Source organism: Vipera berus (assembly GCF_964194415.1).
Source record: "Vipera berus genome assembly, chromosome: 6".
Classification (NCBI taxonomy): Eukaryota; Metazoa; Chordata; class Lepidosauria; order Squamata; family Viperidae; genus Vipera; species Vipera berus.
The window spans coordinates 41,702,706-41,722,743 of record NC_138208.1 but is presented as its reverse complement, the minus strand read 5'-3'; the positions used below and the strand labels follow the sequence as shown (position 1 = coordinate 41,722,743).

General features: G+C 36.8%; 1 protein-coding gene across 1 annotated transcript in view; it reads left to right on the top strand.

The window, feature by feature from the left end:
* PPM1H (protein phosphatase, Mg2+/Mn2+ dependent 1H) overlaps nucleotides 1-18,482 on the top strand; it is a 114,512-nt gene extending 96,030 nt beyond the window's left edge. The window contains exons 9-11 of the mRNA XM_081330952.1: nucleotides 3,106-3,257; nucleotides 11,010-16,044; nucleotides 18,462-18,482. Coding sequence (XP_081187078.1) covers nucleotides 3,106-3,257; nucleotides 11,010-11,157 — 300 coding nt within the window. The 3' untranslated portion in view covers nucleotides 11,158-16,044; nucleotides 18,462-18,482. The remainder of the gene's footprint in view (nucleotides 1-3,105; nucleotides 3,258-11,009; nucleotides 16,045-18,461) is intronic.
* The last annotated feature ends 1,556 nt before the right edge of the window (nucleotides 18,483-20,038 follow it).

Here is a 20,038-nt window from a genome sequence, read left to right as displayed (position 1 = left end):
AATTGGAAACGTACTGGATTATAAAACCATTATATAAAGACAAGGGGCCTTATAATTATCAGCCAGTCAGGAATCAGTTCAAAGTATTTGACCATCTAAAAGTTTTCCAATAATTTCTCCTTGAGAAGATTAGCCAAAGGCCAAAAATTTTCTTTCTTTGCAAACAGTTCTTAGGTTAAGATTTAAGAATGCAGTTTATTTATTTATTTATAATTAGATTTCTATACCGCCCTATTCCTGAAGGACTCAGGGTGGTTTACAGGGCAGCATAAAATACAATATAAAAGATAATATAAAATTAAAATAAATTAAATTAATTAAGCCCAACAATTAAGATTTGGCTGTTTGGATTTTAAGATGGACTGGCTTGATAAAACTAATTAAAAAGATTATGACACCGGTGGAAAACTACTTGGGGAGAGATAAAATGGATATTATATACCTATCTAAAAGTAATATAAAACCATATCTAAGACTTCTTCCTGAAGAACCCAGTTTGAAGCTTCAAAGATCTGCAGGTACATTGACTCAAGACGATACAAATACATTCCAGGAGAAAATATACATAATGCTGTGACAGATTCAGACGATAATTGTTTCAAACCATGATGAGATTAGAAATCAGTTGACAATATAAACAAACATATCTCTAACATAAACCTACAACTAAATGACACTCAGAAAATTACAACAAAGAATGAACAAACAAATCAGACAACAGAATATAAATTAACTGAAAGTGACTTAAATAGAAAAGCTACAAATGAAGAAAACTACAATTTAATACAAAAAAATATATCTGCAAAACCTTACTATAATAAAGAAGACAGATGGCTTATCCTCCAGTACTTCAAAACAAATTTGAGGATAAAAAAGAAGAACAAATAAAATGGATTAAAGAATTGTCAGAAGAATCATCAAAATGTGGGAGACAAAAACCTGATATCTTACTTGATTTGTCTTACTTGATTTGTAACACTTACAAAAATACAACCTGGCAAGCCAAATTTACTGATCGGAAAGCAACTTGGCAAAAGAAGATCAAAGTTGGAGTCAAGAGACGTGATTCAACTTATCAGATGGAATATTATATGACTAAGCATTTGTTTGAATATGGTTAATATATATATATAAAGTTTGGATATAGAGAGGCCCTAGAGAAAGATTATTAGATGGTGTATTATAGGATTAAATATTGTTGGAATATAGCCAAAAGAATAGATAAAGCTTGTAAAGGGGCCCTATAGCAAGAGGAGTATAAGTAGTAGTATAAGTAGTATAATACTTTTAGAATATATGAAATGTTAAAACATTGAGAGGGTCTACAAAAGTTTGGATATTTAAAGGTAATGAATTTTGAGAAAACTATGATAAGAGTAGTTTGAATACTGAGGGGAAACTAAGCTTCAATAAGAATCTTGAAAATAGGACATAATGATTTAATAAGATGACTTTTATGAATACAATAAGATGACTTTTATGAATACAATGGAAATAAGCTGATTAAAAACATTATATGTTGATATTATTATATGTATATAAAAATGTTTATATTCAACTTGGCATATATATATATATATATATATATATATATATATATATATATATATATATATATATATATATATTCATTCTCATAGATTTTCACGGGTACAGGTAAGTAGGTCTTGGTGTATGCCAAGACATACATACACACACACACACACACACACACACACACATTTGCATTGAAATGTGGGTTCTTGACCAATTTTGCAGTTGTCAGCATGTTAGTGCTATACTGTTACAAAGAGGCTAAAGCAAATATGCCCTCAGTATGGTGTCTCTTGGGGTTCTAGGAAAGTAAATAGATTCTGCAAGCTTGAAGGAAGAAAAGATACGAGTTATGTGTGTTAGTGAACTTTCCAACTTCTGGACTATAGTTCTACCATTTTGATATTTTTAATGAGGATTGAATAATTATATGTATGTTGAGTAGTTTAATAGGTACCACTTTGGTGGAAGATAACAGCATTCCATACGCCTTTGGCATATAGCCATGCTGGCCACATGACCATGGAAGTTGTCTTAGGACAAAAACGCTAGCTCCCTCGGCCAAGAAACAGAGTTGAGCAGTGTGCCCTAGAGTCAGATACAACTGACAGGGAAACTTTTACCTTTAGTTCATCGGTGTTTAAATTCTTGGTTGATTCTCCCATTTCAGCAAATCAATTTAAAATGACACTTCTTTTAAACTCTATTTTGGGGTTATTTAACAGGAAAACAAAAAGTAAGTATTGAGACCAAACTTCTTAAAGTGTTGAAGTTCTGTTTCTCTCTCCTAGATTTCAAACATGAATAGAACAAAATACCATGAATGGCTCTTTTCTTGCATTGTCAAAACATATCTCAAGCCATCAACTGTCAATTACAAGGTTAATGTAATATTACAGACAAGGTGCATGTTATTCTAAATCCTGGTCTAAATAGTAAATTCCTCTTATCTGTTGTGATAAGGTTACTTCACTTCTTTAAAAATAGTGATGAAATAATTAAAATCCTTGATAATTCAGTGATTTTTTTTAAATCAAGGAATCACGTGATTTGACAATGAAGGAATACATGTAGGCAGTTAGAAACTAGTGTTTTACAAAACAGGCAATGGAAAAAGAAAGTATTTAATCTGCATGTGAGAATAATTTTAAATGAGACTGTATTTTTTTCAATATGTGAGTATGTGTAATCTAAACTTTGTAATGTTCTCCTGATAAATTTATTTTTAAGGTGGAAGGTTTGTTTTTTTTACAGATTCTGATCCCTGAATTCTTTCAAAGCGAAGAACAGCCTTTTAACCTGGTGTTTCCCTTTTTGATTTGAACTATTTCCCCCACCTCAAGTCAACTTGGTCAAAGGCTGAAATTACAATGATTGGATTACAAAACATCCAGAGAAAAGTAAATTGGAACAGACTGAGGAATCACCTTAGAACTTGGGAAGAGAATTTTATGCCCAAATTTTGATTTATTGATAATGGAATAAAGCATCATTGTTATGCTGAAACAGGTAGACATAATGGACATTTCCTAAAAACTTTTCTTTTTTTCCTTTCCATGGGTTATTTTTCAGGTAAGAGTTTATGATCTTCTCCAATATGAGCATGGACCAGATGATGTCCTCATCTTAGCTACCGATGGACTATGGGATGTACTATTAAATGAAGAAGTAGCGGAAGCCATCACTAATTTTCTGCCAAACTGTGACCCTGATGATCCACACAGGCATGTAACCTCTCTTCTGTAAAGCTGTCTTTGAAATTGTCTTGCTTTTTCCTGAGGATAACATTGAGGGTATTTTGTTATAACATGATTAGCTTATCATATAGAACAAAAAGCATTTTCAGCAAGGTTTTCATACTATATTTCACAAGAGGCTAATTTTAGTTCTACAATTTTAAACTGAATACAAATAGATACAAATTTAAAAAATGATTGTAAACAAAAATGTGATAGGAGCAGTTCAGTTTGCACCAAAGCAAATTTTTCTGATTTCTGAATTCTGAAAAGTTAGACAACGAAATAAAAGATTTATTCCTGTCTGCACATGCTTATAATTAAGAGATGCACTTTTATGAAGTACAGATTTAGGAAATTCAGCTATTGCTTATAACCTAACCAAAGCTGTTCTGTGCCCTGTAGGGAAGAAGATCAATTTTAAAACACATTTAAGCTGATCTGATTTCTGTCTCTGATATTCAGTTACTTTTTTTGTGCTGTAAAGACAAATATGAATGCCTGCATATAGCAGTGAATGATGGACTGATTGTATGGTCATATTCTGAAAAATGCAAGCAGACAGAAATCCTAGAATACAGTATTACCCAAGAATGAAGTTCCCTCCCCCAGATACAAAGTAACAAGTTGTAATTCCCACCCCAGAAAAACTGTCATAACTCACATTCACCAATTATTCTAAAACAGGGGCTCTCCTCCCAACTTCTCAACCCGCCAAAGCTTTATCTAACATTGACCTTGAGTTCACACACATTATTATTATTATTATTATTATTATTATTATTATTATTATTAATTATTATTAATTATTATTATTATTTATTAAATTTATATGCCACCCTTCTCCCTAAGGACTCAGGGCAGCTCACAACAATAAAAAATTAAAAAAAACATAGAATACAAAGATTAAAAAAGAATTAAACAAAACAGAGAAATAAAGGACAATTTAAGCCGATAAAAACCAAATTTAAAAACCATGATCAGTCCAGGCCTGCTTGTTGGAACAGCCATGTCTTCACGTCACGGCGGAAGGATCGAAAGTCGGGGGCCATCCGCAGCTCCGGAGGCAGTTTATTCCAGAGGGTCAGCACGCCCACAGAGAAGGCTCTCCCCCTGGGGGTTGCCCACCGGCATTGCCTGGCCGATGGAACCCTGAGAAGGCCGACTCTGTGGGAGCAAACTGGGCGATGGGAGGTTGACATTGGCAGCAGGTGGTCTCGTAAGTACCCTGGGCCTAAGCCATGTAGGGCTTTAAAGGTAATTACCAGCACCTTGAAACGCACCCAGAGGGCAACCGGAAGCCAATGCAGCTCGCGCAGGAGTGGTGTAACATGGGAGTATCTGCAATCTGCAATTGTGATGGCTAACTGAAAACTCTCAAGCATTCCCCTCATCCTCCCTTCTACATCTAAACATCTCAAACAGCAGAAAAAGCACAGTAAAAGCAAAAGGTAAAATGGTTGCAGTTTCTTAGTTGTCACAACATTGACATCTGGCCCTCCTTAACAGAAAGGAGAATTCTGCAAATCAAAAAAAAAACACCACAAGTTGAGGATTTCCCCTCTGTTTGGATGTTTGTCATAAAATTTAAAAATAAATTATCAGCTTTTACATCAGTACATTTAATCCAAGTAGCCTCTAATAAGGGGTAGCCTTTCCACTGCACCAAATATTGTAGTTTCCTCTTGTATAATCTAGAATTGAGAATACGTTTCATGTCGCCGGTGGCAGTCAGGACTCAGCAAATACCAACGACAGTTGGGGCTAGCACGCTGCTGCCGACGATCTGGGCTTCTCCTCTGCACTGGGCTTGAGGTTAAAGCTGGTGGCTTCAGTCGCGGGGAAGCGGCTGGCCCCTCCGACGGGACTGGGCTTCTCCTGGACTGGGAACGGTCTCGGAATCACCTGTCATCTCGCTCACTGGTCAGCAACGGGTGGGTGTCCTGCTCCTTAATTCCCATGTCTAGCCCTTCAAATATCTCCCTCAAACACTCGACTGACTGGCTTCGGATTGCTGTCAGATACTTCCACTCACCTGACTCATCCAATAACACCACCCACTTAGCTTCTCTATGATCAGGAGAGCGCGACTCCTGGGAGGCAATCAGTGGAAATTCAACTTCAGCAGCCATTGAAGAACTCTTCTTCGGCTGGGCCATCTCTGAACACCATGAGTCTCTGCTAGGCAGAGTCCATTCCAACAACCACATGTGCTCCCTGTTGCTGGAGTCTCAGAAACCATACTCTGTCAGTGCAATGGCCTGCGCTCCATCCGCCGATGTAGTAGCTGTTGTTGTGCTGGTGACAAGTTCTTCTTCTCCATTTTGGGATCTTCCCTGAGTCTTTGTCAGCCTTCCTTCTGCTTTGGCTAGGTGACTGGAGCTCAGGACCCTGTAAAATTAAAGAAAAAGGCAATTTTCGGTTAATGTCATGGTTCTGATAGATGAAACCAATTAAAAGAACTTCAAGGCAAAGATTTCTTCCTTAAAGAACATTTTATTCAGGAAATAATGTATTGGCACTTACATAGTTGAACCCAAGACTGAAGTTCCCTCCCCCAGATGCAAAGTAACAAGTTGTAATTCCCACCTCAGAAAGACTGTCATAAATCACATTCATTATTCCAAAACGTTCTCAACCCCCCAAAACTTTATCTAACATTGACCTTGAGTTCACACACATCTGCAATGGTTATGGCTAACTGAAAACATTTGAGCATTCCCCTCATCCCCCCTTCTACATCTAAATATCTCAAACAGCAGAAAAAGCACAGTAAAAGCAAAAGATAAAATGGTTGCAGTTTCTTAATTGTCACAACGTTGACAATAGCATTCTGAAATTTGAGCACATCTTTTGGTAAATATTTTTCTTAAATTGTCTTTAAGATCCACTCATGTATTATCACTTCTTAGTGACATTATAGGAGTAGATTTAAGGAGAGTTCAAATGAGAGCTGTGTCTCATTTTTCTTCCTGCTCTTCCCTTATTATTGTTTGCAATAAGCGTTACTTTTTCAAGGGAGTAAATAAAAATGAACAGTTCAGATTGCTGGCCCGAAGTGCCCCCTGTTATCTTTGCAGTAGTTCCATGATCAATAAATTTCAGGAGGAAGCAAATGTATATTCTGAAGTGCTATACCAATTAGGTACTTCATTAGGGATGACTGCTTGAAAGCTACTTCAGCAATTTTGTAAAGTTGCTTTAAAAGTTGCATCTCAAATTCACTACATTAGAGAAGATTTTTTTTATTAATATTAATCCTCAGATTACTTGAAACATCTTCTTCTTCATGTATTGCCAAGAGAGAAAGCAGTCTTCATTATTTAAATGCTTTTATCTATTTTCTAAGATTTTTTTACTTCTATTTACTTGCTCTTATTTAATTTTAGTATTGTTGCTTCTGTAATATCTGTATATTTTTAACTATTGAGAATCTTATGTTCCTTAATTTTCATTACACTTAAAGCAACCATATTTAAAGGATGAAAGATTATAAGCCTTTTCTAGTTCTACTGTGCTGGTTATACTTATTCTAGATTACAAGTAGGCAACTTGGTTTGTTCCAGATGCTTTGAACTTGTTGGCTTCAACTAGTATGGGCAAGAGTAGAAATTGTGGGAAATAAAGCTCACAATATCTGAAACAGATGAATACTCTGCTATATATATCAGTATGTTTTTGCATATATATCTGTGGCTCTTATTGCAGATTAGGTGCCTCTTGGCCCGTGTAAATTATCCTTTGTCTTCTGCTATATTTTTATTTGATAGCCCCAAAAGAATTATAATGTTGAAATTAATTTTCACATTCATCATTATCACTGTACAGTTGCAAGAAAAAGTATGTGAACCCTTTGGGATTACGTGGAGTTTTGCATGAATTGGCCATAAAATGTGCTCTAAACATCATGTAAGTCACAACAATAGAAAAACACAGTCTGCTTAAAATAATACTACACAAACATTAGCTGTTTTCATGTTTTATTTTATTTTATTTATTTTATTTTATTTTTAATTCCATTTATATCCCGCCCTTCTCCGAAGACTCAGGGCGGCTTACAAGCTTAGCAGTAGCCTTCATTCTATGTATATGCCTGCTTATTAGGGCTTTCATACACCCCCCCCAAGCGGCATTATTACAAAGTCAGCTTATTGCCCCCAACAACATAAGATGGAAACATTCACAGTGCAGGGTGGAAAAAGTATGTGAACCCCTAGCCTAATGACTTCTCCAAGAGCTAATTGGAGCCAGGAGTGAGCCAACCTTGACTCCAAAGAGGGTGATGATATTGGATGTGTTGCTGACAGCCGTCCTGCCCTTTAAAAACACACACCTGTTTTGGGTTTACTGGTCTCAAGAAGCACTGTCTGATGTGAACCATGCCTCGCAGAAAAGAGCTCTCAGAAGACCTACGATCAAGAATTGTTGACTTGCATTAAGCTGGAAAGGGTTACAAAAGTATCTCCCAAAGCCTTGATGTTCATGTGTCCACGGTAAGACAGACTGTCTACAAATGGAGAAAGTTTAGCACTGTTGCTACTGTCCCTAGGCGTGGGCGTCCTGTAAAAATGACTGCAAGAGCACAGCGCATAATGTTTAATGAGGTAAAGAAGAATCCTAGAGTGTCAGCTAAAGACCTACAGAAATCTCTGGCACATGCTAACATTTTTGTTGACACATCTACAATAAGGAAAACATTAAACAAGAATGGAGTGCATGGGAGGACACCACGGAGGAAGCCATTGCTGTCCAAAAACAATATTGCAGCACGTTGGAAGTTTGCAAAAGAGCACCTGGATGTTCCACAGCACTACTGGCAAAATATACTGTGGACAGATGAAACCAAAATTGAGTTGTTTGGGAAAAACACACAACACTATGTGTGGAGAAAAAAAGGCACAGCACACCAACATCAAAACCTCATCCCCACTGTAAAACATGGCGGAGGGAACATCATGGTTTGGGGCTGCTTTGCTGCCTCAGGGCCTGGACGGATTGTTGTCATTGATGGGAAAATGAATTCCAGAGTTTATCAGGACATTTTTCAGGAAAACGTACGACCATCTGTCTGCCAGCTGAAGCTCCGCAGAGGATGGGTGATGTAACAGGACAATGACCCAAAGCATACAAGTAATTCAACAAAACAATGGCTTCAACAGAACAGAATACGGCTTCTGGAGTGGCCCAGTCAGAGTCTTGACCTCAACCCGATTGAAATGCTGTGGCATGACCTTAAGAGAGCGATTCACACCAGAGATCCCAAGAATATTGCTACACTGAAACAGTTTTGTGAAGAGGAGTGGTCCAAAATTACTCCAGATCGTTGTGCAGGTCTGATCTGCAACTACAGGAAACGTTTGGTTGAGGTTATTGCTGCCAAAGGAGGGTCAACCAGTTATTAAGTCCAAAGATTCACATACTTTTTCCACCCTGCGCTGTGAATGTTTCCATCTTATGTTCAATTAAAACATGACAACAGCTAATGTTTGTGTAGTATTATTTTAAGCAGACTATGTTTTTCTATTGTTGTGACTTACATGACATTTAGAGCGCATTTTATGGCCAATTCATGCAAAACTCCACGTAATCCCAAAGGTTTCACATACTTTTTCTTGCAACTGTATATCCCTTCAGCTTCTGTCTCCTTATCTGTATATCTCAACCTTCATCCAATATTGCCTTATACCAAAATCTAAATTGAAAGGGTCATCATCAGTTTCTGGATGATCACACTATAGATGTTAGATTAAGGCTGGATCCCAATCTATTGTTAGACTTTAGGATGATTTGCAGGAGATAGGGCAAGATTTCTGAGTTCTAATTTTTTAAAATTTACAACAAAAATATTCTTTTTTTCTAAATTAAAAGAGCAAAATGAAAAATACTTGGAATTATGTTAGTTCTATCCAGAAAGGCTATTCGTTCCATCCAGCTCTGGTACTGAAAACAAATGTGTATACAGATAGTCCTTGACTTACAACCATTCACTTAGCGACTGTTTTAAATTACAACAGCACTGAAAAAAGTGACTGTTTTCACACTTACGACCATTGCAACATCCCATCACATGATTAAAATTCAGACACTTGGCAACTGACTCATTTATGATTATTACAGTGCAGGGTCACCAGGTGATCATCTTTTGCATCCTTCTGACAAGTAAAGTCAATGGTGAAGCCAAATTCACTTAACACCTGTGTTACTAATTTGACAACTATGATTCACTTAATAATGGGCAAGAAAGGTCATAAAATGGGACAACTCACTTAACAAATGTCTTGTTTAGCAACAGAAATTTTGGGCTCAATTGTGGACATAGGTCGAGAACTACCTGTACTTATAGGTTACCATATCTGGAAGGCTATTGGTTTTATATTCCTATTTTACAACCAGTGTAGAGTTAATTAAATAATAAGTCTTTATTGATTAGCCCTTGGGCCATATCAAAGTGCAAAGTTCCAGCAACAAATTGTTACTAAAATTTGATAAAAGCAATTTAAAATGGAATTTGATAAAATACAATTTAAAATGGAATTAGAATAAAATACGATTTAAAATGAAATGGTAATAAAATACAATCTAAAATGAAATTGTAATAGTGTACAATAATTTAAGATATAGATAAAATATGATAAAATTATATTTTGGAGTCACCCTTGCAATCTACCCCAATCAGTCCCACATATGCAGATCTCAACCGAACCATTTTGTTTAAGTACTGTGCTATGTTAAATGTTATTTTCAAGTTCTGGCCAGACATAAGGTAAGTTATTTTGATGTGGGGATCCCAATGGGTCATTCGTTTGATATACAGACCAAGATACCTGTCTCTCATCCTCTTATACAGGCAACAGTCAAATAGGATGTGAGCCAGGTCCTCTACCTCTGCCGTTCCGCAAATGCAGAGACGCTCATTGTAGGGTATAGCATGAAATCTCCCATATCTGACCACTGTGTCAAGCTGTTTGAATCTAGCTCGCGTAAATATCTCCCTAAGATGTTTTGGGAGTTGTGACTTCAAATAACTATCTACTTGAAAAGTACGTTTGTATTTACTCAGCCTTTCAAGTTATCCACCTTACTAAGGATAGCCAGTCTTCTGCTATATGATGTAGGATAAATGGTCTCTTCCTGCTCCTCTTGGAAAAAAAGTAAAGTTTAGAGACATTAGACAAACAATAGATATCTTGCATTTATAATACATGTATTATATGAAATCTTATGTCTTACACATCTTATGATTGATGTTTTATTTCAGTTTGTTTTCCAAAATGAAGAAAAGATTTAATTTCCTTCTTTTGCAGCATTCAAGCCCTACTTCAGTTTGGATTCCTCCAATATAGCAGGAAATGTAATAACAGATCTTTCAGTATCTTCTCTAGTTTAATCTGAGGACTTCAGGTTTGCAGCTTTGCCTCATGTGATCATAATTACGTTTCCTAGTGTCTAGTCAGACTTGCCCTACCTTTCTCAAGATCCTAAGGGTAATAGCTTTGCAGTGTTTAGATTGGAGCACTTTTTCCTTCCACATTGGAAATTGTGTGCAAACTATGTTCTTATCTGTTGAGCTTATAGCTTTTTTCAAAATATTCAGAACATTTGGTATTGTCTGAAGACTGTGAATGAGGTAGCTAAATCTGAACGATAAAGCATATTTATGGTGATTAATATGGTCCATCTATCAAATAATACCTTTTTAAAAGCAGTTTTCAATATTGGCTTTTCCTTCTTTGCCCACAGGTACACACTAGCAGCTCAGGATTTGGTAATGCGAGCTAGGGGAGTGCTGAAGGACAGAGGCTGGAGGATATCCAATGACCGATTGGGCTCAGGAGATGACATTTCGGTCTACGTCATTCCTTTAATACATGGAAATAAACTCTTGTAAAAGCAGTATCAGTGCTAGTAACAGGAAATGTTTGATTATTAACAAGCTCCTTTGGAAAAGACATTCCTCTGATAAATGAGAGTAATGGTTCAAACATTCTTTTAAGCTCGAGTAACCTGAACTCTTTGTACCTGAAATCTAGGGCTAATTTGTACATAAGCTCAGCTTCCCTAAGCTTATATTATCGGTACATATCAGGACCAGAACTTCAATGCTGCTAGTATATTTAGTGCTTTCTTTTTAATGTCCCTCCTGGTGAGGACACTGTTGTGATCTAACTGAATTTATTTTTCCCAGTTTAATGTAGCCTAGAATGCTAAATAAGAGGTGAATTGGGAAGACCATAATTGAAACTGGATAGGCAGCTTTTCTTTTCCCAATTTCTGTGCTAGCTGACTTAATTTAGAAGACATTTAATTTATAATTATTAAAATTACAAAACCTGATATCTATTTAGGTATTGTTTGCTGAAGGTAGCGATGTTTCAATGGAGAGGTTTTGGAGTTTTGCTGATGCATATGAATTCAAGCTTTTTTATCTTCATTGAAATGAAAATGTATAGATCTTTCTGTGTGCTTGGGTGGTGAAATTAGCTTTTTTTCTGGTTTCAGTCTTAGCACCTGTCAATAAAATTGCCTAAGACAATAGGGAAACATTGGGTGGTAAGTCTATTTTTGTGTATCTTTTTGCCAAGTGTGTAGCTATGATGTAGCAGACTGGGAGATTATTTTTACTTAATATTTATTTGTTATCAGATTTTTCATGCATTAGATACTTTGGCCTCCTCTTTCAGTAGGGTACTGTATTTCTATTGAAAGAATTTTCTTAAAAATTCTGTTGATTTGGATGTACTGGATAAATGTGTGTCTTGTTTTTTCTTTAGCTGTTTAATGGTAGTATTAGAACATTCCTTTAGAACAATAAGCTTCTCCCATTTTCCTACTGTACTCTTTGAACACTAATTTCTTTTATTGCTCCTATTATATTCCATTGCCAGGATGCAGTAGGTAAAAATGTAAATTATAAATCCATGTCTGAAGAACAAGCTTCATTAGTTTATTTGTAATTGTCAATATTAATGAAATATCAAAATAGGAACAAATATTCCAGTAAGAAACTTACACAAGCAAAGTATTCATAATTATACATACATACATAATACAAGCCATCTCTTCTGGAATACGATGCTTGAGTTGGATTCCTCAGGTATTATCTTCTCAGTCGAGAAATCTAGTAACATACTTTGTATCATTTAAAAAATAAATGATATAGTTGGAAAATAAGAGATTAACCTTTGAGAGATCTCAAATATTTTAAATATTTTCCAAAAAAGAAATTTTCAGCATAACAAGGAAATGGTTCTAAACGTTTTCATGTCTTTTTTCTTTAACATTTTCCCCTCTTCATAATATTAAGTTGATATATTTTGTGGGGCAGGCATATCATATACTGTCTTTGCATCAATACAAACATTTCTCTCAGTAGGGTAGTGCTACTGTAAATAAGTTTTAATCTATAACTGAACAGTTCAAAAGATAATCTATGGCATTTCTAAATATGTATGCAATAATGTATTTTACAGCAGGCTTCATGAAACTTACAAACAATGTTTCATGGTACATAGTCTTCAATTGTGTAAAGAAATCTGGAAGTGGATATTACGCAGAATGTATTTCTGCATTCACAGTATGTACTTTTCAGCTCAGGTAATTCTTAATTGTGGGTCATTGTTGATGTTCAGTTTTATTTTATGCACATATGAAATCAGTGTTTTCTGGGTAAAATACTGTCACTAGTTCATCACTTTCTAATGTAGCATGTGTATGGAAAAAATTTGCTGTTGTCTTATTTGTCTTCATTTTGCTTTTAATATATTCCTCACTTCCACCACTAAAGCTCTCTTTAGATACAAATCACCCCACTAGGTAATTAAAAGTACAGGTTTAATTTTTATGTTGCTCTACCACAGAGGTCCCCAACCCCCGGCCTGTGGACCAGTACTGGTCCGTGGCTCATTGGGAACTGGGCCATGCAAGTGGCAGGCGAGAGTGCAAAGTTTCATTTGTGCATGCACCAGAACTAGGTTATGTGCGCAAAACTATCCCCTCCCCCTTGCTGCCACTGCTGCTGCTGGTCCCTGGAGCTGGAAAGTTTGGGATCACTGCTCTATCACATGGACACGTTGTATTTTATTACAGTCCTATTAGACCCCTCGGCATAAAAATGGGTCAAAATAGTCAATAGCAGGAATTGTATGCATTTGCCACTAATACATTATCTGTGCAGTTACTTTTTTCTGTAATTGCTGGTTTTATAGTAATCTAATACTAGACAACACAGATTTAATTCCAATGTTGTGATTTTACATTAGTTTTTTGTGATTGCTACTTAATTTGCATAAAGAAAAACATGAGTATCTGCAGAAGCTTCTTGTTTTTCATCAGTTATGAAAGCAACATCCTGCCATTGTGCATCTTTTGGATGTAGATGTGATCTTATGCCATATATATAAAAGGGATATGGTTTGCATCATGACAGTGCTATATTGCTTTTGTCAGTCTATCCCCACAGTAATATATCCATTAATAATATCTTCAAAAGTAGTTTTAGAATTGACTGCCTTGTTTTTCCAGTAGCAGTAGCAATGACATATCAAAATAATATATGGAAGCCAATTATAAATATATTTGTAATAGATTTGTCTTAATAACACTGTAAAGGCTACCAAATACTTCCTGGAAATACTGAAAGTCCTAGTCAGGAAAATTTTAAAAAATGTAGTCATGTCAATCTAAGCAAACGAAGTAACATTGACTCCCTAACTAAATTCAGAAATTTAAGCTGACACGTTTCCCTCCATCTCTATTGCTGCAGAGCTTCTTCAAATTTTTGATCTTGTTCAAAAGATTGCTTTTGAGTCAACAATGATTCTCTGCCCCTCCCACAAAGAAGTCTTTTTTATATATGTCTTTGAATATCCAGATGAACTTAAGTAGCAGCTACAGTGAGGGGAAAAAATATTTGATCCCATGCTAATTTTGTACGTTTGCCCACTGACAAAGAAATGATCAGTCTATAATTTTAATGGTAGGTTTATTTTAACAGTGAGAGACAGAATAACAACAAAAAATCCAGAAAAATGAATTTCAAAAAAGCTATAAATTGGATTGCATTTTAATGAATGAAATAAGGATTTTATCCCCTATCAATCAGCAAGATTTCTGGCTCCCAGTTGTCTTTTATACAGGTAACAAGCTGAGATTAGGAGCAGTCATTTAAAGGGAGTGCTCCTAATCTCAACTTGTTACCTGTATAAAAGACACCTGTCCACAGAAGCAAGCAATCAATCAGATTCCAAACTTTCCACCATGGCCAAGACCAAAGAGCTGTCCAAGGATGTCAGGGACAAGATTGTAGACCTACACAAAGCTGGAATGGGCTACAAGACTATCGCCAAGCAGCTTGGTGAGAAGGTGACAACAGTTAGTGTGATTATTCGCAAATGAAACAAACACAAAATAACTCAATCTCCCTCAGTCTGGGGCTCCATGCAAGATCTCATCTTGTGAAGTTTCAGTGATCATGAGAATGGTGAGGAATCAGCCCAGAACTACATGAAAGAGTGAAATCCTGCAGCACCTGCAAGGTCCCCCTGTTCAAGAAAGCACATGTATAGGCCTGTCTGAAGTTTGCCAATGAACATCTGAATGATGCAGAGAACTGGATGAAAGTGTTGTGGTCAGATGAGACCAAAATTTTGTTCTTTGGCATCAACTCAATTCGTCGTGTTTAGAGAAGGAGGAATGCTGCCTGTGACCCCAAGAACACCATCCCCACCGTCAAACATGGAGGTGGAAGACACATTATGCTTTGGGGTTTTTTTCTGCTGAGGGGACAGGACAACTTCACCGCATCAAAGGGACGATGGACAGGGCCATGTACCGTCAAATCCTAGGTGAGGACCTCATTCCCTCAGCCATTGTGGATAGGTATTCCAGCATGACAATGACCCAAAACACAAGGCAACAAAGGAGTGGCTCAAGAAGAAGCACATTAAGGTCCTGGAGTGGCCTAGCCAGTCTCCAGACCTTCATCCCATAGAAATCTATGGAAGGAGCTGAAGCTTTGAACTGCCAAATACCAGCCTCAAAACCTTCATCACTTGGGGAGGATCTGCAAAGAGGAGTGGGACAAAATCCCTCCTGAGATGTGTACAAACCTGATGACCAAGTACAAGAAATGTCTGACCTCTGTGATTCACAACTATGGTTTTGCCACCAAGTACTAAGCTGTGTTTTGCAAAGGAGCAAAATACTTATTTCCACTCATTAAAATGCAAATCAATTTATAACTTTTTTGAAATGCATTTTTCTGGATTTTGTTGTTGTTATTCTGTCTCTCACTGTTAAAATGAACCTATCATTAAAATTATATTGATCATTTTTTGTCAATGGGCAAATGTACAAAATCAGCAGGGGATTGAATATTTTGTCCCCTCACTATATTTATAAATGTTTGCAAAGTATTTGGTCTTCTAGAACAATGCACGATTGAAGGAATTATATCAATTCCTGCAGTTTCTGCATATGATAGTTGGAGTGGATCTCATGCCTTTATGTTATTAGACCAGGGCTTTTCAACCAGTGGTACGTGTACCACTGGTGGTACGCGAGCACCTGGATGGTGGTACATGGCGTTGCCTTCCTCCACCCACCGCCTCCCCCCCGCTCCTTACCAGCTTACTTGCTGCCAGAAAACATGCTGCTTGCCTGCAGGTGAAGAGCGCAGGCGCAGAGTGAGACCCCCGCCCTCCCCTTGGACTCATTGTCAGCAACCTTCCCCCAGAAGCAAGCCTGAGCCTGAAGGGCACAGAGACATCCTTGGCAGGTAGGTGTTCTTTTCCTCCTCCCTCTCCTTCCCGATGTTCTTTATGGAGGGGAAAGCAAAGCAGCATTGAGTCCCCAGGAGTCATCCCACAGCAGCCGGTGGGAATCAAGGCCCACATTTTTTTCTGATCTGCGCCAAGGTAGGCAAAGCCATCAAAATGTGGAGGGAAAAATGTGCCCGCCTGACTCCCTCCCCCCTCCACTGTTGGTGACTCTGTACAGCTGGCCCTGACCTCTGCCGACTGGAGCCCATTGGCAGAGGTCAGGGCCGGTGGTACAGAGTCGTCAGCTGATCAGTGGCCCTGTGTATGCGTCCTCCTGGGCCCATGGGATCTCTGGCGACTCCGTAAGGCCGGCCCCGACCTTCACAAGTGGAAATCGAGGGAGATTGCCAGGAGCACGAGATCGGCATTTCTCAGCCCGCACTGATCTCACACTCCTGACAGTCTCCCTCTCTTTGTTTCAGTTTGCTTTCTGCAACAGAAAGCAAGCTGCAACCGAGCAGGAGAGATTGCAGGAGCATGAGATCGGTGATCTCGCGCTCCTGACAGTCTCCCTCTCTTTGTTTCAGCTTGCTTTCTGTTGATCAGCATGCGCGGAGAAACACCAATTCCCTTTGCTGCGCCGTCCCAACTGCTTTCCTTGCAGCAAGGCAAGCAGTTGGGACGAAGACTCGGGATCCGGCGTTTCTCCGCACGCGCTGATTAGTGCATGCAGAGAAACGCCAATTCCCTCTGCTGCGTTGTCCCAATTGCTTTCCTTGCTGCAAGTATTTACTGGCCTCACATAGTAACTTCAAGCTCCCAGAGAAGGAAGGGAGGGAGGAGGGAAGGGGAGATGGGAGGGAAGGAAGGAAGGGACAAAGAAGGAGGTAAGAAAGGAAGGAAAGAAGGAAGGGACAATGGGAGAGAGGGAGGGCACCCACCCCAGTCCCACCCCCCTCCACCAGAGACCCATGGATTCCTCCCACACAGGCACCCTGCAACCTGAGTGATGAGCTGCCCCCCCCCAGCCATTTACTTCGCTTGTCAAAAAGTTGCAGAAGGTGATCACATGACTCTGGGACACTGACCATCATAAGTATGAATCAGTTGCCAAGCATCCGAATGTAAATCACATGACCCTGGGGATGCTGCAACAGTCATAAGTGTGAAAAATGGTCATAAGTCACTTTTTTCAGTGCCATCGTAACTTCGAACAGTCACTAAGTGAAATGTAAGTCGAGGACTACCTGTACTTTATTATTTTTTTCCTTTTTTTTTTGGTCACGTTTTTGACACCTTGCTGGGCGACTGGTGGTACTCGGAGAGTGCCTTATCCTAAAAGTGGTACAATGGGTGAAAAGATTGAAAAGCCCTGTATTAGACTGCAAATGAAGTCTTGCCAAGCTCAACAGAGAGATAACAAATGGTATCTCTCTTTTCTATTTGAGAAGAGAAAGTTCCACTGTGCTAGCAAAACCTAGCTTATACATACATAACATTACTAATAGATGAAAGCATGTAAAATAATACTCCAATATTGTAGAATTTACCATTTTTAAAGCAGGTTTCTCTAGATATACTAGACTATATTTTCTAAATTAGTATTTGGATTACTTTGGGCTTTGATCATTTGGGGCTTTGGAAGAATTGTCCAGAACATATGGAGCAAGACAAGTTTATTTATTTATTTATTAATTTTATTAATTTTATTTATATACCGCCCTTCTCCCGAAGGACTCAGGGTGGTGAACAGGGCAATACATGTTAAAAGACAAAATACAAAAATTAAAAGAGATTAAACAAATGCCCACAGCTCTTACAATAAGTTAAAACACATTAAAAGTAATAAAAAAAACCCCAACCCATCCCATCAGGGTTGGGTGATTGACATTAATGATTGACATTAAAACCAATTAACAGTTTAATACCCTTGTTAAGGAAGACAACCTTAAAAATAATGCTATACACCAAAATATTGAAAATTAACAAAATTATAACTTCATTATTATATATTAAAAATCTTGAAGAAGTGTTGTTAAACAAAACCAAATACACAACCTCACTCTTCTACTCACCCCCAACTGAGGAAACATGTTTTTTTTAATAATGACTGTCTCAGTTAAAGTCTAACTGAAAACATTTCTAGGAAAATATAAATTCAGCTAAAATATATAATACATAATAATAGAGCAATTTAAATTATTCATAATGTTCTTTGCCTGGTACTAACTCAACGTGTATCTTTCAAAATTCCAAGAGATGTATTAAGTTTAGGTTTGACAACTGAGTAGTCAAAACTTTCTTTTATACTGAATTAAGCAGTATTTTGGGGTGATTCTTCTAATATCTTATTTCCAATTGTAGCTAACAATTGTAATTTTTAATGAAATATTCCAATTCAAATTATCTAAGGTCTTGTTTCATTATTCACTAGTGCCCATGAAAAGGATTTATCTTAATTACAACCTAAAACTAGCAGCACAGGATCTTGGACTTCAAGCAATATTGAAATGGTTTTGTATCAAGAATTGTCAAAGTGCTGAAAGTAAAATAGTCATTGTATGTATTTTTTCTGAGGTTTGATTCTTGTTTTTTAATAATGAAGCACTACAACCCTACAAGTCCATTTTAGTACTTTTGTCCTTTGTACATGCACGTTCTCAATTTATTTTCTTTTAAAGAGATGTAGACAGTGGCCAATACCTCTACAATCATTCTACCAAATTACACCTGTATGTTACTTGAAAGAACCTTTTCCCTTCCAATCTTTGCTTTATTTGTTCCATTGTATTTCATTTTAATTCAACAGTTGCCCATTATTTTAGTGGTACAGTGTTGTATTTATGGAATCTAGGCTCAGCATTCTAAATGATGAAAAGAATTTGATGGATAAAATGATTTAGATTAATGTAATTAACATTGTGACTGTGAAATGTCAAACTTTTTGTAATTTAAGAACAAAGATGTTTTGAAAAAAATTCAGTGTAATGTAATTAAGAAGAAAGCTGAAAAATCAGAAACATGTATGCACAATGAAGCTTTAAAATGAAATTGTAAAAAAAAAAATAAACAGAAAAACTCATCTTGGCTCTTTATATTGGTGGTGTTTCTGTGAGATTTATATCTGATTGGTAAAAGCATAGCAATTTGCCAGGGATGATATGAAATCAAATGAAGAAAGTTCCCAGTTAAGAACAATCTAAATTCAGTACCATACTTTATTGTGAAAATTAAATGAAAATTTCCAGTTTGCAAATTATGATTATACTATTGCTTTTCCACCAGTATATTTTAGGATATATATATATTCAGCACACAAGTCTTCTGCTTGGTGAAAAAGTGCTAAAGAAAACCAACAGGAAGGATGCATTACTTATTGTTCACAAAATTGTATTCATTTCATTAAGCTGGCCGTCAGAATTTTATTGAGTACTATCAGAAGTCATCCAAGTCAGCTTTTTCTTGCTAGTTTATTTCAATTTATTGAATAATGCAGAATTTATTTATGGGTTCTGGTATAGAAAATGCATGACTACTGATGAGATAATGTACTGCTGGCACGTAATAAATTGATTTTAACTAGAAATACTTTTCCTTGGTCCTCTTTTCTTCCAATAGTGTTCTGCTTTTACCAACATAAAGCAAATATAGTTCTTAATACTATCAATACATACAAATTTAAATATAAACATTTTCTGATATTTAACAATAACATCAGTACGTAATGTCTTCTCTAAATCAGTTTATTTTACAGTTGCATTTGCAAAACAATCATCTTATATACCATTATAGTCCTGTTTTCAGAACTCTTATTTATGCTTAGTTTCCCCTCAGTAATCAAAACATTTCTTGACAGTTAGTTTTCCCAAGATTGATTACATTTAAATATCCAAAATATTTCATACGTTTAAATCATCCCAATATTTTTACATTTCCCATATCATAAAAAAGAAACAAATAAAGAAAAAATACTGTACAACTAATAAATCACATTTCTCTTACTGTAAAACG